Source organism: Scaptodrosophila lebanonensis, unplaced genomic scaffold, assembly GCF_003285725.1.
Source record: "Scaptodrosophila lebanonensis strain 11010-0011.00,11010-0021.00 unplaced genomic scaffold, SlebRS2 tig00000101-arrow-pilon, whole genome shotgun sequence".
In the NCBI taxonomy this organism is placed as follows: domain Eukaryota; kingdom Metazoa; phylum Arthropoda; class Insecta; order Diptera; family Drosophilidae; genus Scaptodrosophila; species Scaptodrosophila lebanonensis.
In genome coordinates this window covers 417,750-441,285 of record NW_022060569.1, presented here as the reverse complement: position 1 = coordinate 441,285, position 23,536 = coordinate 417,750, and the positions used below count along the sequence as shown (strand labels likewise).

General features: G+C 42.4%; 1 protein-coding gene across 1 annotated transcript in view; it reads right to left on the bottom strand.

Moving 5' to 3' along the window:
• The window catches only part of LOC115628090 (forkhead box protein P1), a 211,528-nt gene that overhangs the window by 8,622 nt on the left and 179,370 nt on the right, over positions 1-23,536 (bottom strand). The window contains exon 5 of the mRNA XM_030524067.1: positions 12,368-12,444. Within this exon, the coding sequence (XP_030379927.1) occupies positions 12,368-12,444 (77 nt within the window). The remainder of the gene's footprint in view (positions 1-12,367; positions 12,445-23,536) is intronic.

Genomic DNA, 23,536 nt, shown 5'->3' with positions numbered 1-23,536 from the left:
ATTGTTCAAGACGCGATAGGCTGTACCACCGCAAATTTAGAGAACTTGTCAACGCAAGTTAGAAAAAATTTTTTGTCTGTGGAGAAGATGTCAATGTGTAACATCTCTCCAGTTTGTGAGGGAAGTGGCGTCTGGCCGAGTTCCTGTTTTTTCGGGTGTCTGTCGTACTTGGCTTTTGTGCAAATTCTACAGCCAAGCGCCGCCGTATGGGCTCGATTGTGTTCTTTAGTGATGATTTCTCTTCTATCACTGACATTGAACACGTCGGCCACGAAGTTTTTGCAGAACCAAAACTTCGTAGTTGGAAAGGCCCTTACCGGCTCGTGCTGGAAACTAGCCAAGACTGGGAGAGTGCAGTGAAATGCATTAACCACGTTTGGGCCAATGATGGCCTTTATAGTTTCAATGAGGGCGACCCTATCGGTAAAGTTAATCAAATGGCGATTTTTTTTTGCCGAAATGTATGAAATTCCTCCTTAGAGGAAAGGGCGCCTCCTCCAACACAACCTGATTCCGAAAGCAGTTCAAAGGCCTATCAGTCGACTCAATGGTATAAGTCAAGGACAATTCACTGTGAATCGTAGCCGCGTCTGACTCTGGCTCCTCGCGACTTCCCTGCAGGGTGTTCACGTTTCGACGCGACAGCGCGTCAGCCACATGATTCTCCTTACCAGGTTTATAAAAAATCTTTGCCCCTGTCTCGTCAATGCGCGCTTTCCAGCGCTTTATTTTCGCATTAGGGTTACTCTCGGACACCGAGAACGTGAGAGGCTGCTGGTCAGTATAAATATTTATATCCCTAACCCCGTAAAGGAAGTGTCGCAATTTACCCAACGCCCATACGATGGCAAGCAACTCCCGCTCGTTAGTAGCGTAGTCCGCCTCCCTATCCTTTAAGGACCGGGAAATCATAGTTATGGGACGGCCATTCTGCGACAAGACTGCACCTATGCCGTATGCTGAAGCGTCCGTGTTAGCGTCCAAAAGGCTTTTCAGCACCCAGTCAACATGTCTGACATGATCCGACTCATTTTCCGAAAATACGATGACGTAAACGTAGCAAGATTTTCCAATCTGCTCTCGAAGAACGTCATCTATGGTCCTCTGAAAAATGCTTGCTGCATTCTTCAAACCAAAGGGAAGTCAACAAAACTCGTACCCATTGATCGAAAAGGCCGTCTTTTCACGATCTTGCTCTGCCAGAGTAATCTGGTGATAACCTGATTTCAGGTCGAGCGTCGTATAGTATTTGGCTTTACCCAGATTAGCCAGTATCATTGCGACACTCGGCATTGGGTCGGCAACAGTCTTGAGGTTGAGCTTCCTAAAGTCTATTACTAGACGCTTATTCTTAAAGCCCAACTCATCTGTTCCCTTCTTGTCGACCACCCACAACGGATTGTTGTACGGCGATTTCGACTTTCTGATTATGCCATTTTTAAGTAGTTCATTGACTTCAGAAATGACAAAATCTTCAACACAGCCGTGTTATAAATCAGCGCCTCGTTAGAGTCCGCAAAAGCCTTCCTGTTTCGATGAAGTATTTGCAGGAAATCTGCCTTCACCGCAGGTGGTGCCCCGACTTCTTTGTTTCTTGTGTGATTGACGTGCGTACATTTGTGGTACTGTAACGCCTCTGAAGTCGCACCGAATTTTAGGGTACCTTTTTTTAGGCACAAAACAGCTCCCACCTGCTTTAGCAGGTCGAGCCCTATGATTCCAGCGAAGGTGGACAAGGAATCTAGTAGGAAAAAATATGCATCGCACCCAAGCATGGCCAACTTGCATCTTTCAGCGATGCTGCCGGACCCATGAATGGAATGGACGACGAAAGGGGACTCGACAGGGATGACGCCCTTAAGGCGTTTGTGCGGCCTAATGTAATTTTTTGCCGAACCCGTGTCGATTAAAAATTTCATATCTATCCCCGCTATTCTCCGCCGAATGAACGGCAGCAGGGACCTTCCTCTAAAAAATTAGCACTATCGCTGTCATATTCCAGGCTATGTCCGTCATGCTGCTCGTCCAATGCCTCTTGTGCCGCATCGGCATACCCCGCGCCATCCGCCTCGGCTGCCTGGATGTGGCTCACCCTTTGCCTCCTTTGGCCTGTCGCGCGGTCAGACCGAGCAGGGCGTTTATATCCCTGCCCCTGGCTTGCATTAAACCTAGCTGAGCCCTGGGCATACGGAAAGCTTGTGGGCTGCCTAAACTTAGAAGAAGAAGGATCGACCTCCATGGGCACCGGGGCATTATCGGGCCTGGTTCTATTCTGGGCTCTATCTGTAGGTTGGCCGCTCTGTTTCCTGAAATGAGGATTCTTGCCCTGGCCACCCTGAGAAAACTGTTTTTTTTCCTGTTGCTGCTGCTGCTGGCGCTGTGGGCGCAGCTCGGGGCGACCTCTCTCTTCCTGCCTCCTAGCAAAGCTTGCCGCGAAGGCATATCTCTCATGATTAGCCTCAACTTCTTGGGCCAGCGCCAGTGCTGTCGGCAGATCCGAAGGGTGAGCCGAAAACAGCACGTCGGTCAGACTGCGCTTCAGTCAAGAGATAAATACGCGAAGTGCGTCACACCTGAACTTTTCGCACATACCCGCTGCCAAATTATCATCATAAGACATATGGGCCTTGTTCGTGAGCAACGTGAGCTTCTTTTCGTAATACTGCAAAATGGACATGCCACCCTGCCTAAGCGTACCCATTTCCTGTTCAATCACATGAATAGGCCGCTTGTCGCTATACGTAAAGTCCATCCTCGCTATAATGGCCTCGAAATTTAACGGAGTGTTAAATGAGGCGAGAACCGCGTCCGCCGGGCCTCTAACCTTACTCCTAATAATCACAGTGGCCTGGTAGTGGCGAGAGCTTCCGTCATATTTTTTAAAAATTTTATAGGCGGCATGCGCGGCCTGCCTCCAGGACACGTAAGTGTCCTGAGTCCCATGGAATTCGGCAAGGCATTTTACCACGTCGAGATCCCATCTACGATCTCAACTTCCCTGTAAACTCTAACCTCGGGCACCGAGAGCCGAGTACTTCTTAACTTGTTTGACACCTGCGCAATCTGGCACTCAAGCTCCTGCCTTAGCCTAGCTTCCCTATTTACGGCTTCTTAGCCTGGGCTGTGAGTGCGCTCTGCACCGCTGCATCAATTATATTGCGTAAACGTTCTGGGTCCATGACCGAGTCTGTTTCTATATCGGGCGCAGTCGGAATAACACCACCCGACACCTGCAATGTGCCGAAATTCCCCACCAAACTCATTAAAACGCTGTCGTCGCTATCGTAGTGTTCGCGTACGTCTACGTCGGAGTCACAGTCACTCATTCGAATTTACACTCAATATGAAGCCACACAACGCATGAAAGCTAAGCCAATGAGACCTTTGATTTTTAACGATAATTTCCTTTATTTAAAACAAATCTTTTCTACCACTTAAAAATAGATACTCTTTTCCTTACTTTAACAAATTTTAACTCTGTATGCGTTTATCAAGTTTTTTTTTTCATAATTCTTTTTTATTCTCACATCGCAAATCACTTACATGATTCTACTGTCAGTAGCCTAGTGCAGCAGCCCGATGAACTCCAACTTTTTTTTTTTTTTTTTTTTTTTGATAAAACTTTAATTTTACTGTTATTATTTACAACAACTTAAATTAAACTTATAGAAATATACAAATACAGCTTAAACTAGGAGTTCAGTCTTATTTAATTATTTATATCATTTAATTATTATTTATTTAATCTTATATTAAATAAATCTATTAGGAAGATCGGCAGGGTGTGATCTCTTCAGCCTCCTTCTTATTACTCTTGTTCCTTTTCGTCGCCGTTTCAGCAGGCGCCTTGCTAATACATTCACATGGGTTCGCAGACGCTCCATGTATTGCTCAGCCTGCTTATTTAGCACGTCTCCAACTTTTTGCACCCCTAGATCCCTTTCTATGTGTGCCGTTTTCATGTACCAGGGGGCATCTGTTAGGAGGCGAAGGGTTTTCGCTTGCAGGACCCGGATTTTCTGCAGGTGTGACTTTGCAGCGATTCCATAAACTTGTAAGCCATATCGCCAAGAGGGAGCGATGCAGGACTTATAAACAGTCACTTTGTTTTTTAGTGACAGTTTTTTGTTGGTTAGGAGCCATCTCATATTGTTTATTCTAACACTTAGTGTCTTTACAACAGAGCATATGTGTGTAACGTTGTTACTCTGCCGCGGGTATGCTCGCCGGCCAGAGTAATGACGCACAGCTGGTTGCTGCGCAACGCGTCGTTACACCTCCCCCTTTCCCCAAGGGGTCGAACGGCCCGATCGGTAGTGTTTTTGAATTTTCCTTCACCGCGCCATAATCGAACGGCAGATGTGCAGCAGCTGGGTGGCAGCGCTGCCACCCCTCGCGCTTGGCCACCTGTCAACGCCACCTGTACCTTCACCGTCAGCTGTTCGCTCTGTCATTCGGTCGCATTGTTGTTTTCTGCATTTCCGCCGCGTGGTGCTGACGTGTCGTCATCCTCTGGATTCTGTAATGGGTGATGTAGTGGCTGCTGTGGGACTGGCTGCTGTTGCCGTAGCTGTTTAGGGATCGCCAATGGAATTAGCATACCGCCCATCTGCTGCGTCTCTGGTATATTCGGCGCTGAGTGTGTATCTCAGGCGGTGCGGTAATCTACATCGCTTCACATGGCCTGAAACGTAACAACAAACTGCGTTTAATTATGTTTGTAGGCTTACATGGGCATCTTCTTCGGCTAGAACAGCAGCTTTGCTGTTCCCGCTTTGGTGGACGCCGGTGGTGTTGCCGTTGCTGTTGTCGGTGTGGCTGCTACGAAGCCCTGGTTGCTGTTGCTGCTGTCGTGGCTGTCGTGACCGTGGCTGCTGTCGTCGTGCTCGTTGATATGGCCGATTTTGATGCCCGGACTGCCGCTGTGGCTGCTTTTGTTGACGCTGAGGAGTGGCCTGCTGTGGCTGCTGTGAAGCTGTCGGTGGCGTGGCCCTGGTGACCATACTAACGCTGCCTCTGTCGTCGCTGCCTTCGTCGGCTTCGCTGTCTTCTGCGTTCACCGCTTTTAGATCCCGCACATGTGCCGTTCTACCTCTGCCGCCCGCCACCGGTCGCACACGCACTATAACTGGGGATATGAATGCTCGTACCGTGAATGGGCCATCGAAGCGAGGCGCCAGCTTGGCCGCAAACTGCTCGGCTGCGTTGGACAGGTGATGTTGTCGCACGAGCACCTCGTCGCCCAGTCTGGGTCGCCACTCGCGTCTCCGCAGATTGTACTGGCGTGCCTGATCCTCGCTTGTCACCAAGGCTGCATGTCGGGCTCTGCGATTTCGCCTCCGCCGTCTGCGTGGCCGTGGATCGTTTGTTCGCAATTCTACAGTTTGGCCGCCCACAGTCACCGCCCCGTTGGCCATTTGGACATAATCCAGTCCCAATGTGAGCTCATCTATGCATCCGGGGAGTGTGAGCAGCGGCAGTACTACGCGACTGTCGCCCACCGTGACCGTCGCCTTCGTTTCTTCACGGACCGTCTTCTGTGTCCCGTCAGCCATGGACACAGTCACGCTCACGGACCGTACATTTCCTCCGTCTGGCGCCCGCAGGCGTTGCGCCAGCATCGGACTCGCGAAGCTGCGTGTCGCTCCGGTGTCCACGACCGCCTCTACCAGTACACCATCGCAGTCTACTGGTAGCGCGGCCGCTACCCTGCGTGTCGTTGTTAATTGGAATCTGCCTGCGTGGGCTCGCCGACTGTTGATGTGGGACGTCGCGCGTCGGCAGCATTCGTTCGCACGCACCCCCATCTTACCACAGTCCCAACAGTAGAGCTGTTGAGAGTTTGGGCACGCGTCCATACTGTGCCCTCCCATCCCGCAACGTCTGCAGATGGGTGGGCGACGATGCGTGTCCGCTGGGCCAACCGCCACCGGCTGTGGGATCAGCGTAGGGTGTGTGGCGTTCGTCTCATCGTTGCCGGCCGCCTGTGACCGTGCTAGGATTCCTTGGCGCACGCCCTGTGCCGCCTGTACGTACCCATCGAGTGAGCTTACTTCTTCGCCTGCCAGGCGGAGATTGGCGCGTATTTCTGGTAGCCCGTTGGCGTGGACAAGTCTCAGCTGCTCCTCTGCAGTCATCTCCGCGCCGCGCATCAGTCGTTGCATCGCTCGGACATACTCGATAGGGCTCTCTGATGCGCCCTGGACCCGGCTGTATGCTTCCCGCCGGCGCTCTTCTATGTGGGGACCCGCTGGATATTCTTTTAGTAGGTCTTGGCGGAACTCGGCCCACCGTTGTACCAAATTGCGCCTTGACCACTCCCACTCCTTCGCCTCGCCAACCAGGATTTCCGGTAACACGGTCACCAACTCATCTAATCGCACGTTCCTCATCTCTGCCTTATCTTCCAGGTCCCGGAGGAACGTTCTTGGGTCCCCGCTGCCGTCGAAACGTACTCCCCACTGTGCCACCTCCGTGCTCAGGGCTCTCCGCTCCGCTCGTGACATTGTCGAGTGGGCCGAACCAGCCGCGGATGCGGTTGACACGGCTGATGTTGGCGCCTGTGGTTCTGCCACCGCCTGCGCGCTTGCGAGCGGTGACGCTGGAGTCGGTGCTGTTGGGTCATCTTCGTCAGGCACATTACCAGCAGGCGCGGTGGAACCGCAGACCTGGCTCGACAGCTTCTGGAAACCATCCTCCATAGCCTGGGCCAACCGGTGGGTGTACTGAGCCAACTCGGCAATCGCTTGTGTCAGGTCCGCCGTTGAGAGCACTGGAGCCACTGTTGGCGTCGCTGAGGCTGCCGTGGGCTCGGTTGTGGTAGCTCCCGGCGAGGCCGCGACCGCTACCGAGATGGTCGGCACTGTCGCAGGAGTTAGCGGTGTCGTGTTCGCCTCTGTCACGACGAGCAGTCCCTCCGGTACGTCCTCTTGTTTCGGGACTCCCAGCCGTCCGCCGGGCACCGGGCTCAACTGACCTGCCGTCGCGGTACGCGACGACATGTTCCCGTAATACGCCGCTAGTTCTTCCAGGCGGGGTCGGTACTCTTCTTGGGCCGACTTCACGAACGTTGCCAGCCGCCCCCGCAAAGCCTCCACGGTGCCGGTCTCCTCGATGTCGAACTCGCGCAGCACCGTGCTGAGCTCTTCCTTCCGCAGCACGCGAATCCAGCTCGTTCGTAGCATCGTAGGTCCACGCTCTCTCCCCTACTTGGTCGGATCTAACCTCACACTTCTTTGGGGTCCCTGCTCGGGCGCCACTTGTAACGTTGTTACTCTGCCGCGGGTATGCTCGCCGGCCAGAGTATGCTGTAATAAATTAGGCACCCCAAAGTGCCGAGGTGTCCAACCAAATAAAAGAGGGCGGTATGCCCAAACTTCTCCACGTGTTTCTTTAATTGTAACAAAACATACGGAGCGCTTCAGTGCGCGTTGGGCAGGAGCCAAGAACCAGAAGTGAACTAACTTAAAACGAATTTACAATTACTTGCCTTCATGGCTTACTGTTCTTATAATTACTTGTACTTATAACTACTCGTAATGACGCACAGCTGGTTGCTGCGCAACGCGTCGTTACATGTGCTCTCGAAATGTGAGGCGCCTGTCCAAAAGTACGCCCAAATATCTGTAGCTCTTGGTGTGATTCAACAGCTGGTTCTGTAAGGAAACGCCAGGACAGCTCATCCTGCGCAGTGCGTAGGTGACATTGGCGCACTTGCTTGCGTTGATGCTAATATTCCAGCGATTTGCCCACATTTCGAAGCTCTCTAGGTACTGCTGCAAAATATCTGTGGCTTCAAAGATATTCTTGTTTCTAGCCAGGATAGCCGTGTCATCTGCGTAGGTAGCTATTAGAAGGTCCTTCGGGTCTTCAATAGGAATCATAGTGCCAGTGGGCATATCATGTGTAAATAAGGTATAGAGGGTGGGCCCCAAGACACTGCCTTGCGGAACTCCTAATACCCCTGACACTGGATTCCTCTCCATCCAGCACCACCGTGAAGGTCCTATCTGCGAGGTAGCTCCGTAGTATCCAGAACAGTTGAGGAGGCAGCATTAGCTTAATTTTGGCTAGTAGGCCATTGTGCCAGACTCTGTCGAAGGCCTGCCTTATGTCCAAGTACGCCGCCACCACGTACTCCTTAGCCTCAAATCCCTCAAGGATGAAATTTGCTACCCTATTCAATTGTTCTGGTGTTCCGTGGGATTTTCGGAACCCAAATTGAAAGGGAGGGATTTTATTTGTCACTTCTTTTAAGGACAAAAGTCGTTTCAGCAGGCACCGCTCGAAAAGTTTGGCTATTGTGGGCAGTAAGCTGATTGGTCTGTATGAGTCCATGGAAGAAGGGCTTTTGCCAGACTTATGGATCATACAAATCCTCGCTTTCTTCCAGAGGGCTGGAATATGTCCCAGTCTCAGTACTGCGTTGAACACAAGCACCAAGAACAACACTGCTTTGGCTGGCATCGCCTTGATGATGTGATTATCCAGGCCATCATCACCTGGAGCTTTTCTGCTTTTCAGCCCTTTTATGTGTCCAGTGACTTCCTCCACTGTAATGGGAGCAACCGGGGGACATAGCTGTTCCGGACTCTCGAGGGCCAGTTGTACTTCGTTTTGAGTGGTTGTTGAGCTGGTACTATATGGCTGGAACCGTGCCTCTAAGTCCAGTGCAAAAGCCTCTGCTCTTTCTTTTGGAGTTCTAGCCCAGGATCCATAAGGCCTTTTTATTGGAAACTTTGGAGTCACTTGCTGCTTGTACCGTTTAGCCAAAGTCCACAGTGAATGCTTTGAGCTTGCATCCGTGGTCGCTTTAGCAAGAAGTTCGTCATTTTTGTTTTGCTTGTGTAGTACCAGCAGCTTCTTTACTCTATTGGCTACTTTGCAATATACCCTGTCCACTATTGGATCCCGAGTGCGGCAGAATTGTCTTCTGAGCCTTCTTTTAATGAACAGTAAAGTTTCAATTGCTGGCGGGAGTCTGTTTTGAGAGTTTAATCCATGCGAAAGTGTATTGGGAGCAGCGCATAGGGCAGCTGCATGTACCTTATTGAGAAAGATCGCATGTGCATCCTCGATGTCTCCTGGCACCAGTATTTCCAGATTTAAGTCAAGAGCTTGTTCCAATTCTCGACGAAATATAGCTATATCTGCCCCTCGTGGTAATAGGCGTCCTTTCTGTACCTTTAAAACCGTAATACAGTCATAGGTGGCTACTAAAGGCAGGTGATCAGAAGAAAGCTGGAATTCTGTTCTTAATTTGAGGCTGTCTTGACGCAATCCATTAAAGACGAAAAAGTCAATAGCGCTGGGTGTGTGGCTTGCTACAACAGGATAATGTGTTGCTTGTCAGTTGCAAGAATTTGGGCTGAAGAGTTTTGGACTGCATTCTGCAAACATTTGCCTCTCTTATCCGCTCTAAAATTTCCCCAGAGTCTGCTTTTGGCATTGAAGTCTCCTCCAATGATGAATTTATTCCCAAGGTTACTAAATATCAGGCTGAAGTCTGCTTCTGACCATGAAAGTTTTGGAGGGAGGTAGAGAGACGACACAACCAAATCTCCCGAGCTTGTGGCAACTTGAATCGTAGCCATTTGTACATGTGCAGTCTTCACCGGGTCACAAGGGAAGTACGAAATGTCCTGTTTGACTAGGATCGCCGCTCCTCCTCTAAGTCTGTTGCTGGGATGGTCTGCTTTGAGGATATTGTAGCCTGGAACATAGACGCAGATGCACTCCTGTAGCCAAGTCTCAGTGATGAGCATCAAGTCTATGTTATGTTGTCAAAAACACAGATGCTGATTTTAGCTTTTGTTGCTCAATATTTCTTGCTTGAGCTGATTTCACCACACTTTGGTTCGCGTTCACACTTTGGTTATTTTGTTGCTTTTGGTTCTTGTTGCTTTTGGTTCTTGTTGCTTTTTATCTACTATTCCAGTTTGAACCGATTTCGCGAATACGCGTTTATATTTACGGTTATTTTTTTATTATTTTTATTTATTTCTATATATTTTTTTAAACACTGTATCAATTGTTCAATCGATACCAACAATTTGTTTCAGAATTTTTACGTTGGGCGCCAATTAGTTATTTAATATCTGTAACTAACAGTGCCGTTGCAACACATCTGGTGCAACCACAACTCTGGTCATTGGCTTTTCAGCAGTTGCCAATCGTCAGTGGTTAACTTGTACATTCGTATTAATGTATACATTGGGCAATCGAACACAGTTGTTTGATTGTAAAAAAATAATGCTCTAAAAACAACAACAACTGCAAGTCATTGGCTCGCTCTTCTTCTTTCGTTTTGGCCATTTAATGTTAATTGCAAAGGCAAAACGCGAAAAGTTTACAGTTACCGTCGCTAGGCAACGACTGCGTAAGCGATAGTAAAGCAGAAACCGAATAATGGAGCTACGCATATTCTGCTTCGCATTGCGGGCAGATGTATGTATGTATATATGTATATGATTTGTTCTTATTGATCTCAATAAATAATTCGATTTCATTATTTAAATATTCTGCCTATTGCATTCAAACTCCGATATTTTGATGGTATCGGTGGCTTCAACTATCGAAAGTTTTACTCTAGCAAATTGAGATGAGAATTGTCAGTGCTTTTTGATCGTGGCTCATCGCTGCACGACATTGACACGAGTGCCGTGTTTCATATTCCGAGTTTGTGCGTGACCGTATTGACTCAATATGGCACGAAAAGACTCAAATGTGAATTTAAAATTAGGATATACCCTTATAATTATTCCCCTTTTTTGCACATAGTCTATCTTAAAACGTTGCGTTATCTATATATATAAAACAGTTTGTCCTGACTAATTGGTGATCAACGCACAGCCCAAACGGTATAAGATGAAATTTGGACTCAAGTATCCTTTCATAGTATCCATCATAGTGTAGGAGCACACTAAGAAAGGCTTTTGGAAAATACTAGCTCCACAGGGGGGAAAACGAGCTTTAAAAAATATTAGTTATAGTGGTCATGTTCGTTTAACGAAATAGTTTGGCAAGAACAAAAATGCAACGGACTACTGAACAATTTTTTGTCAAGAACAGAAAATGTTCATTCAAATACCTTAAATGCCTTCCTACTGGTAACCTTTAAGGTGAAAACATATGGGTAGGTTATGCACACACAAAATAAATACAATTGGAAACATTATATTGAGCCGGGTAAAGACGGGCAATACCTGCTAGTATAGATATATATATATTAGGTTTGCGGGAGGTGAAAAATGTAACAGGCAGAAGGAGACGTGGCAGACCCCACAAAGTATATATATTCTTGATCAGCATGACGAGACGAGTCGATCTAGTCCTACCTGTCTGTCTGTCCGTCCGTATGAACACCTGGATCTCAGAGACTATAAGAAATAGAGACAAAAAATTTTGCACAAAGATGCCTTATGTGTGTACGCCCCCCCCCCCCCACTTTCCCCCTATGTGGGTTTTCCCGATTTTCCATTCGTATAATGGCCTATATCTAGGAGACTATAAGACCCTTTACGTGAGTTCGAATACCGAGAGAGGTAAAATCAATAAAAAAAATTTTTTTATTTTCTTAATTTTTTTAATTTCTATAATTATTCTGAACATATGTATAGAGTATTTCAAAGTCGGGACACCCGACTTTAGCTTTTTTACTTCTTTTTTTTTAAATTTTATTAATTTTTTTTATTTTCTATAATTATTGTAAACATATGTACAGAGTATTTCAAAGTCGAGACACCCGACTTTATTTTTGTTATTTGATTCATAACTTCCATAGTTCTTCGATGAAATTGTACATTAACACTTATGTATGTATGCATTTGTTGAATATAGAATTTAGTTATTTTATTAAATTAATTAAATTTTTTGATTTTTTTCCTTTTTGTGGGAGAGGTACAGTATATTAAAGAGTTGCGCCCGTTTAAGTCTAGCATGCCTTTCTTGTTTATAATGTCTATAATAATCGAACACATAGGTACTGAGATGGACTGAGAGACTGAATGTACAATGCAGCGTCAAACATAAAACCGTTGTGCAGATTTACTTCACTTTATTAGCTTTTCATGGCGAACTCAACGGGCTAATGAGCCAAGGAGCCAAGATAAATGTAAATGTTTTCACAAACTCATTCTTAAACTGATGCGCGTCAGCCGGAAGTACTCCACGATCAGAACTGCGATCGCTGATAGAACTTTTGGAGGAGAGCTCCTTGAAATTGTTGTTTTGGTGTTGATGCTTTAAAAAGTGATAATCGATACGTAGGTGACGCCAAACTTGAGATTTGTATCAGGCTTCAAAAATTTGCTTTACAATATTAATATTTTTGGGGGTATCTTTTTATATATTTATGAACCAAACTCACTTGTCTTATTAGAGATGCATATGTAAAAGGTGGGCGAACGTCCGCATTTTTGTAGAACTCTCTGTTTCGTTGAATTTCTGTTAAAAGAAAAAAAAATAATATAATAAAATTAATTGAATGTAATAGCCATAAATCAAATCAAACTATCCCTGCCCTAAGCGACAATGTGGAGAAGAGCTAAAAATATATACAAGAAAGGAATTCTAGAGTAGAGCGGGCTAAACTGTTAAATATCCTTTACCCACTCCCAAGAAAAAGAAAACACAGGAAAATTTTATTTTAAAGCATTAAAAACAAGTAAAAAAGCTAAAGTGTGGTGTCCCGACTTTGAAATACTCTGTACATATGTTTAGAATAATTATAGAAATTACAAAAATTAAGAAATTGATCAGAAAAATAAAACAAACTCGTATGGCGTACACACATAAGGCAACTTTGTGCAAAATTTGGTGTCTTTAGCTCTTATAGTCTCTGAGATCCAGGTGTTCATACGGACGAACAGACGGACAGACAGGGTTAGATCGACTCGTCTCGTCATGCTGATCAAGAATATATATAACTAGCAGGTATTGCCCGTCTTAACCCGGCTCAATATAATGTTTCCAATTGTATTTATTTTGTGTGTGCATAACCTACCCATATGTTTTCACCTTAAAGGTTACCAGTAGGAAGGCATTTAAGGTATTTGAATGAACATTTTCTGTTCTTGACAAAAAATTTTTCAGTAGTCCGTTACATTTTTGTTCTTGCCAAACTATTTCGTTAAACGAACATGACCACTATAACTAATATTTTTTAAAGCTCGTTTTCCCCCCTGTGGAGCTAGTATTTTCCAAAAGCCTTTCTTAGTGTGCTCCTACACTATGATGGATACTATGAAAGGATACTTGAGTCCAAATTTCATCTTATACCGTTTGGGCTGTGCGTTGATCACCAATTAGTCAGGACAAACTATTTTATATATAAAGATAACGCAACGTTTTAAGATAGACTATGTGCAAAAAAGGGGAATAATTATAAGGGTATATCCTAATTTTAAATTCACATTTGAGTCTTTTCGTGCCATATTGAGTCAATACGGTCACGCAGAAACTCGGAATATGAAACACGGTACTCGTGTCAATGTCGTGCAGCGATGAGCCACGATCAAAAAGCACTGGCACCGATACCATCAAACTATCGAAGTTTTGAATGCAATAAGCAGAATATTTAAATAATGAAATCGAATTATTTATTGAGATCAATAAGAACAAATCATATACATACATACATACATACATCTGCCCGCAATGCGAAGCAGAATATGCGTAGCTCCATTATTCGGTTTCTGCTTTACTTTCGCTTACGCAGTCGTTGCCTAGCGACGGTAACTGTAAACTTTTGGCGTTGTGCCTTTGCAATTAACATTAAATGGTCAAAACGAAAGAAGAAGAGCGAGCCAATGACTTGCAGTTGTTGTTGTTTTTAGAGCATTATTTTATTTACAATCAAACAACTGTGTTCGATTGCCCAATGTATACATTAATACGAATGTACATACATGCTATATTCATACACAGGCATACATATGTATGTTTCTCTTTACTTTTTCAACCGTACGTAGAGAACCGCACACATAGACACGAACTGTTGCTTGTTGTGTGTGTGAGTGCGTGTATGTGATGTCCCCAACTATTTGATATTTGTTGTTGCTGCATAAAGCTATTAATGAAAACCCTAATGCCAAATGCACTAAACAAAGAAAAAATTACTTTTAAAAATGTTATATAATTTTCAATTAATTAACATTTCTTGCTCTGTCAGTGCCAGACGAATGTACATACATACATATGTAGATACATATGTACATACATAGATGTGCACATATGTATCTATGGACATTCACACATTAGTGTCTCACATTTTGCTTTGGCTATTTCAATCGATTGCACGCAACTACACGAACAGCTGTTTGCATGTGTGTGTGTGTATGTATACTTAGTTGTCCCCAACTGTTTGATATTTTGTATTGTTTGTTCTGCCTGCTTTTGTAAAATGCATATTTTGAAAATCCTTGAATGCAAAGTTGTAGATTTAGTTACGTAGATTACATTATCCAAATTTTAAATCGATCGGACTAAATTTATAACACAAACTTTTCATTTGAAATAGTGAATAAATATTAAAACCCCAAAATTTCAAGCTCCAACACAAATTTCGAAAATCTAAGTATGCAGTTTTGTTTGTATTCTTTAATTGATTTTAGAAACTAAGTTTTAAGTCGATCGGTTGAAAAATGCGGATTTTTCAAACAAACTTTGGAGCTACTTTTCCCCCCTTTGGAGCTCGAATTTTCCAAAATCCCTTCTTAGTGCTCATCTACACCATAATAGGATACTTGAGCCCAAATTTCAGCATCCTAGCTCTTACCGTGTGGGCTGTTGACGCGGTTTGCTTTTGTGCCCCAAGAAAACCCCAATAATTCAAGCTCCAACAAAAAATTTAAAAAACCGAGTATGCAGTTTTTTTTATATTCTTTAATTGATTTTAGAAACTAAGTTTTAAGTCGATCGGTTGAAAAATGCGGATTTTTCAAACAAACTTTGGAGCTACTTTTCCCCCCTTTGGAGCTCGAATTTTCCAAAATCCCTTCTTAGTGCTCATCTACACCATGATAGGATACTTGAGCCCAAATTTCAGTATCCTAGCTTTTACCGTGTGGGCTGTGGGCTGTTGACGCGATTTGCTTTTGTGAACCAACAAAACCAAGTATACAGTTTTTCTTGGAATTGTTCTGAGAGTATACAAACTAAGTTTGAAGTTAATCAGATGAAAACTGTAGATTTTTCATACAAACGTTGGAGCCTGTTTTCCCCCCTTTGGAGCTCGAGTTTTCCAAAATCCCTTCTTAGTGGGGACCTAGACTTTGAAAGGATACTTGAGTCCAAATTTCAGCTTCCTAGCCCTTACCGTTTGGGCTGTGCGTTGATCACCAGTCAGTCAGTCAGTCAGGACAAACTGTTTTATATATATAGATTTGTGGGGTCTGCCACGCCTCCTTCTGCCTATTACATTTTCAGCTCCCGCAAACCTAATATACTCTTGTACTTTTCATGTACAGAGGATAAAAATAGAATTTATTAATTTAATACATACATACATACATAAGGTGATAGTAGTATATCCTTTCACCCTTTGGGTACAGTGTATAATAATATCCACAGAAGGATATCTGTATTAATCCAAACAATTTTAGAAAATATTCTTTCTGAAAATACAGGCCATATCAATTTTAATGTAAGCCCTGCCCGCCACGGCCAAGTAACAGACTATAAATCAAAAGCGATTATTAAGCTTAAGAGGCCACCAACTCGAATAGTTTAGCCATAAGATTATTTATACTCTCACCCCAGTCATCCTACGCGAAAAAGGGGGTCAGGAATGAGAGATTGGCGTTCTATATGTTGCCTCAAAAGTCTCATATACAGGAGTGCCATAGAAATCTCTTCCGCCCAAGTTTCGCCTCAAAACCAATTATCGGTGCTACAGAAATCTTTTGGTAGGTTCCAAATCTCGTTGTGTTGCCAGGAGTTTTGATTAAAAACACTAACAAAGTTATTTTTATACTCTGTACATGAAATGTACAAGAGTATATTAGGTTTGCGCGAGCTGAAAAATGTAACAGGCAGAAGGAGGCGTGGTAGACCCCACAAAGTATATATATTCTTGATCAGCATGACAAGACGAATCGATTTAGCCCTGTCTGTCTGTCTGTCTGTCTGTCCGTCTGTCCGTATGATCACCTAGATCTCAGAGACTATAAAAGCTAGAGACACCAAATTTTGCACAAAGATGCCTTATGTGTGTACGCTATACGAGTTTGTTTTATTTTTTTGATTTCCCCCCCACTTCCCCCCTATGGGGGTTTGCCCGATTTTCCATTCGTATAATCGCCTATATCTCGGAGACTATAAGACCAAATTTTAGTCCCAGATGCCTTGTATGAATACGCAGAAAATGAAAATATATTTTGGAATTTCCCTCCCTCCCCCCTCTCCCCCGCAAATGCGATTTTCTCTAACTCCCGTAATTCTTGGAATTTCGAACTAAAATTTTGGAAATACCACCAGTTGGTTATTATGTGTCCGTGTGTCAAGTTTCACTATGATAGACCGATTTAACAAGAAGTTATAGCCATAAATATATTTGCTGCTGCAGCGCTGCTGCAGCGCTGCCCACGGCTGTTGTTGATGTTGCTGTTTAGTTGACTGCGAAAATGCTTACACAGACACAAATAGACGCACATAAACATACATACACTCACATAGACGCAATTGCTTTGTATATGTGCAATTATATACCCTTTACGTGAGTTCGAATACCGAGAAAGGTAAAATCGATCATTGAATTTTTTTTTATTTTCTTAATTTTTTTTATTTTCTATAATTATTGTAAACATATGTACAGAGTATTTCAAAGTCGGGACACCCGACTTTAGCTTTTTTACTTGTTCCTCATAAAAAAATCATTGTGATATTGACCTTATACATTTTCTGAAAAATCTGCATATCCTATATCCACACATAAGGGGTACACACTTTACGCTGAACGCACTTAAGAGCTAAGCATAATTCATACGCGACGAAATAGGATCGCGCTAATATACATTGGGCAGCATAATTGCAGCGTCGGCATGTTTACGGCGCAATTAACGACAGTGACTTCAAATGCACAAAGTATGCACCGCAGCCGCTCCGCTGCCGGCGTTTCTGGCAGCGCAGCTACGCGGCCTTAGCTTAGAATTACTTTAAGTCCAAGTGTAAGATACAGATATATATGTGACGTCTTAAGAAACAGTTCAAAATAAAGAACTGTATCAAAACTTACAGTGTTTTCATTAAAACTTGGATACATGGACGCAGCCCCTTGATAATCTTTATAATATTATTAAATTAGCAAATTACTAAATGTATACTTAAATTACCAGCATTCACACACAGTATCCAAAACAACCGCCCAATTGGCCCAAATAGAAAATTACATCAAAGAATTAAGTTGGCAGCAAGCAGACGTGTTTTACTTTCGCTCCGAGAAAATTTAAAAATTGTAAAGTTAAATACAACTTTGTATATTCACGGTGAACTCTTATGAAAACGTGTGCAGTTGTTATCACAATTTAATTGCGCGCCCTAAAGAATTGTTTGTTTTTAAATCAATAAAGGCTTCTTAAAGAAGCAACAACAAAAAGTGCTTTTTAAGCGCGCAAAGTTACACAAACAGACTTTACAACACCAATACGTAAACACTCACACTCAGCTAAAGTCACACAAAGCATAATTGCATTAGCGCTCAACCATTCACTCAAAAAAACACAGCGTAAAAGCAACTCAAATTACACCTAACAACATGGCACCGCAACCGAACAAACGCGCGCGTGAAAACACCACCACTGACCTCAAGGAAGGTCGCCAGTCAGAAGCTATATCAGCAAAGATACTGGCCATGATCAATCTTCGTTTTGAGGAGCAGGCCAGCCTAATCACCACCAAGATGGGAGATGCTGAGCAGCGCAACCTCAACGCGCTGCTGGAGCGATGTGACCATTTGGCCGGTGAAGTGAAGCAACTTCATGACAGGGTGGACAGTCTAAATGAGAGGATGAACATTATGGAGCGCGAGGTCGGAGATCTGCCTACGTTAAGGGAGCGGGTTAGGGAAAACACAGGTATCTGAAGTCGATCCCGACATTATTATTAAATTTGAAAATTCGAGAGAAAAATCCACGTTGCTGAAGACAGTTGCAGCATACCGTCGCGAACACAAAATGCCACTGAACTTGCATATGTTAGGCTTCGACTCTCCGGTCCCCATATACATTAATGACCAGCTAACAAGGGACAACTACAAAATCTTAAAAGAAGCGATAAAGCTTAAGAAGCAGAAGCATGTAGTTGCTGTTTTCTCATGAAAAGGCACAGTACACGTGAAGCGTAGGGAGAACGAAAGCGCGAAGCCCATACTAAGCAGAGACGAGCTTTTAAAGTTCGCTCACTGTAATGAGCGTGAGTTTCGCTCTCCCTCTGACTCTAATTCTGCTCTGGAAACCAATGCAAGCTTTTACTAATAATATAAGTTTTAAGTTTCACTTTAAATTGCTAAATTGCTCTTTCTATATACTCTTAATTGTAAATGTACTTGTATTTATAGTGTGCAGACTCATCAGTGCTTTTGTAAGTTGTAAAATGCGTGGGCGTCTGATTGCTTTTCCGAATCCACGCCAGATGACCTAAGTCATATGTCCACAGCGAACAGTCGAACTATTATTCGAGTTCTATGCAAGCAAAAGAAGAGTCTACATATGTGCCACCTCAACGCACAAAGTCTTGTTAAAAAAATATTTATATTTATTTGTCAATTCCAACGTCGATGTAGTTTGTGTGTCTGAAACGTGGTTTGTTTCTAGTCTTAGTGATCAATCTATATGTTGTGATGGGTATAATGTTTATCGTTCTGATCGTGAGGGGCATACGGGGGGTGTGGCCATATATGTAAAAAACAGTCTGAAATGTCAGATGATTAGCAAACAGCCGTTGGGAAGCAATATTGAATATCTGTTCTTGAAAATAACAACTCGCAGCAATACTGACAGCATCCTTGTCGGATGTGCTTATAGACCAAACAAGTTAACGGATTATAGCGATTTCATGAGCACATTTCACTCGGTTTCTCTAAAACACAACAATATTGTCCTAGCTGGAGATTTTAACAGCAATATGTTAACCGAACATCACCTGAGGGACGATATGATCTCTCTTGGCATGGGACTAGTAAACAATACTTTACCGACACACTTCTCCAACACTTGTGATACCCTCCTTGATGTATTTTTTGTTAATGAAACCGAAAAAGCTATCCTATTTGACCAGCTTTCTGCACCAGCCTTCTCTAAACACGACATGATTTTCTTGACGTATGACATCTACAAAGATCAAAGTAACCACGCAATCTCTTTTAGGGACTTTAGGAATATTGACCATAGGCTATTGTATGAATACTGTGATAACTTAAACCTTGACGAAATATTTACTAAGCCCACTGTTGACGAGCAGCTTGAACTTTTCAATAAACACATTCAGCATCTTTTTAATACCTTTGTGCCACTGCGATACAAAGTTATCAAGCCAATCGAAAACGAATGGTTCAGTAGAGATATCGGCTGTGCAATAAAAAGCCGAGATCATGCATACAAAAAGTGGAAACGCTATAGGACTGCGGCTTACTTATTGCATTATAAAAAACTTAGACGAATAGTAGGGCTGAAGATCACAAGTGCCAAACGTGCCCATTACTCTGCCAAATTCAATTCAGCCCTATCATCAAATCAGGTTTGGACTGAGCTAAAAAAGTTAGGGATTGGGAAATGTAAGCCTTCTTTAACATCTGACGTAAACGTAGATGCGCTTAATAGCAAATTTGTAGATTTAGATGTACCTGAAGTCCACGAAAACGCGTACCTGAACCACACTTCGCCGCTAAATTGTGATATTAGTTTTAGTTTTATGTGTGTACGTCAATGTGATGTTTTAGATTCCATCGTCAAAGTGAAGTCAAACGCCACTGGTCTTGATGAAATTCACCCAAAATTTTTAAAATTTTTACTCCCTAAAATCTTAAAACATATTACATATATTTTTAACTCCATTCTTACAACCTCATGCTTTCCGTACAAATGGAAATTCGGAAAAATAATCCCTATACCTAAGGGAGACAATGAATTTCGCCCAATTTCCATTCTTCCATTTTTCTCAAAAGCATTTGAACAGCTAATGGCTAACCAAATCACTAACTTCTTGGTAGGAAAATCATTATTAACTGACAAACAATCGGGCTTTAGAAAGAATAGAAGCTGCATAACATCACTGTTAAAAATTATAGAGGACATTCGCAAGCAAGTCGACAACAGTATGGTAACTTTTCTTACACTTCTTGACTATTCTAAAGCTTTTGACACGGTAAACCATACCATACTTTGCACAAAACTAAAAAGACTCTTCAACTTCTCTGACTCGGCAATAAGTCTAGTGCAATCGTACCTATCCGGTCGCCATCAAGCAGTTGTCACCTCGTGTAGTTTTTCGTCTTTTATGTCAATAAAACGTGGTGTCCCACAGGGATCGGTGTTAGGGCCTCTGTTATTTTCTATTTATGTTAACGACCTTCCATGTTTCGTGTCCAATTGCGAGATTCACATGTACGCAGATGATGTCCAGTTATATGTTAGTCGTCCGTTAAATAGAATAATAGAATGTGTTAGTGTCTGTAATGACGATCTGTTAAAAATCAGTGAATGGGCGAGAATTAATGGTCTACAGTTAAATCCGAAAAAATCTAAATGCCTGGTATTATATAAAAAGAAAATTAACTCACTCAATCTAGAGAAATTGAAACTCAGCAATGAGCATATCGATTATGTCAAGAAGGCAAATAACTTAGGAATCACCATCAATGAGACTCTATCCTGGCATAATCACGTTAACAATGCAGTAGGAAGAACTTATAGTGCACTAAGGCATCTCTCTTTGACGCAGAATTTCCTCCCAGGCAAACTCAAGCTTCTTATTGCAAAGTCATACCTGATACCCTCATTATTTTATGGGATTGAGTTATTTGGAAACTGCGATGCCGCAAGCCAGAATAAATTAAAAGTCGCCTTCAACAGCATTGCGCGATATGTCTATAACATTAAACGAAGAGAGTCTATAACGACATACGCTAACAAAATTTTTAACCTGACTCTTCACTCGTGGATAAAACTTAGGACTCTAATTTTCTTGCAAAGAACCGTTAATCGTAAAGAACCGAACTATCTGTATAACATAATCTCATTTAATTCATCAAGAAGAACCAATAATATAGTTTGCGAGAGATATAGATTATCCAGTTCAGAAAAGCACTTTTTCATCTTTGCTGTTCGTCTGAGGAACGAGCTACCACATAACTTAAAAATAATCAGCAACGAGACGCATTTTAGAACTAGAATTGAAGCACACTTCCAAGAGTATAACTAATTAAAAAAACAAAAAGCACTAAACCTATACTATACATTTACATTCATTAGGCAACTCTCTTGTACCAATTTAATGATAACGATAAGAGCAAAAGAAAAATCACCTTAAATTTACATATGTATTAATAATAATATAAAAACAGAAAAAAACCGAAAGAGAAACAAGCCTTAAATTTATGTATTAATAATATTAATCTTATAAAAATAGGTTAAGTAGGTTATAAACATCACTATTCATTTTATCTAAGAAAATTGCATACTTTGTGACTAGTACATTAATTTATAAGAAATCTTCTTGTCGTACTAGGAATTAATAAACAAACAAACAAACATTTTTGGAACATCACAATTTGTTGAGTTAAGTCTAACCCTTCGTTTGGCCGCGATGCATATCTGAAACATACCATTCATTACGATTTATTTCTACACCTACAAGTACATATATTAAACAAGTAGAGAAGTTAAAGTCGTAACAATAACAACAGCTGCAGGCACTGCTTGGTCATACATACATATATGGCTATAACTTCCTGTTAAATCGGCCTTTCATTATTATTCAATTATTACATTTCATGTACAGAGTATAAAAAGATCTTGGTATTTATTTTATAAGCATCTGAAACCTTTCCTCTTTCGATTTCTGCGACCTGATCATATGTACACATGATTTTATCACCAAATTTTGTGATTTCTGCAAATGAGCTGCAAATTTTTTTAAATTTAATGTTATTAATTTCATGAAATTTTGGATAACTTAGAAGATTTATATTATAGCTATAGTTGTTCGATAGAATTTGTATACCTTGTACCCAAGGGGTGCGAACACACAGAAGGAGACGTGGCAGACCCCAAAAAGTATATATATTCTAGTATGAGTTTGAGTTTTTTTTTATGTCCCCCCGTAATTTGGGATTTGTCCTATGTTGCAAATTGCTTTAGTGGGTTTCTTAACCCTTTCATTGGTCGTCATGCATATCTGCAACATACCAATTATATGCCTTTATTTCTATACACTGATTGCACAAGTTCTAGGTATTTTTTTGTGTTTAGCTCAAAAACTATTTTAAACCCTATCTGCTTTATGTTATATACATAGTATGGTCATTTTATGTAAGATGTTATCCAACTGTGCTTTTCAATTGGAAGTAATATCAGTGAAAAGCTTTAGAAAGCGAGGATGACCTCAAATTTTTCTCCTGATGATAAATGTGGTTACTTGCCAGAGGACAACAAAGTTGAACAAAGCTGAAAATCCAAATGAGTTAGACATGAAGGGTAGTGGTACTCCTATCATAGATGTCACAGATGTAGACTCTGATCGAGCTTCATGAAGGGCGATGACAATTGAAGATAATCTATTAGCCCTTTCGACCCCAACTTTTTCCCTGTAGAATTAAATTTTTTTTCTTTATTCCATTCTTTTTGTATTGGTCTAAGAAGTATTTGAGCAAAATTTCAAGTCGCCACGCCCACCAGTTTTGGCGCTACCGAAAGTTGCTTGTGAGCAACATTGGGCAATAGTGGTAAATTCAAACAAAAATCTTTGGATGAAAGGTTGTTTTTATTAATTTTCCAAATTTAAATATGGTAACTTATAAAACAGTTTTTATTGTTGTTACAGCAAAGGTGGACTTTATTTTTGATGCATTTAGACTTTGGGGTTCCTGTCTTACACAATCTGCAACGTCCTTTTTCAGCAAATACCACCCAATGTTCCACTTTATCGTAACGCAGAGAATTTGTAGGATTTGGCTGAAACCTGTACTTTCTGGATTGATTAGAAGACACACTTCTTGTTGGAGAGCCCAAGGATATTACTGAGCTTTCTCTTTGTGCATTTAATGGCCGACCTCTCTTTTTTTCAAACGAAGTAGAGTCAGTATATTGTAGCAGCTCATGAGCAACTTCCATTTGAAATTTTATAAGCGGTATATCCTTGTACTTATGGTTCGCGCTTATCAAATGTAAATGCTTTCTGTACAATAGCCATGCATTTGTCATTGATGTTCCCAAGCACCAATAAAAAATTCTCATGTACCACTTTCTGGAACGGTGGTTGACTTTGTACAACTCCATGAGCATGTCCGCTAAATCTACTCCACCCATACCCTTATTATAGGAAG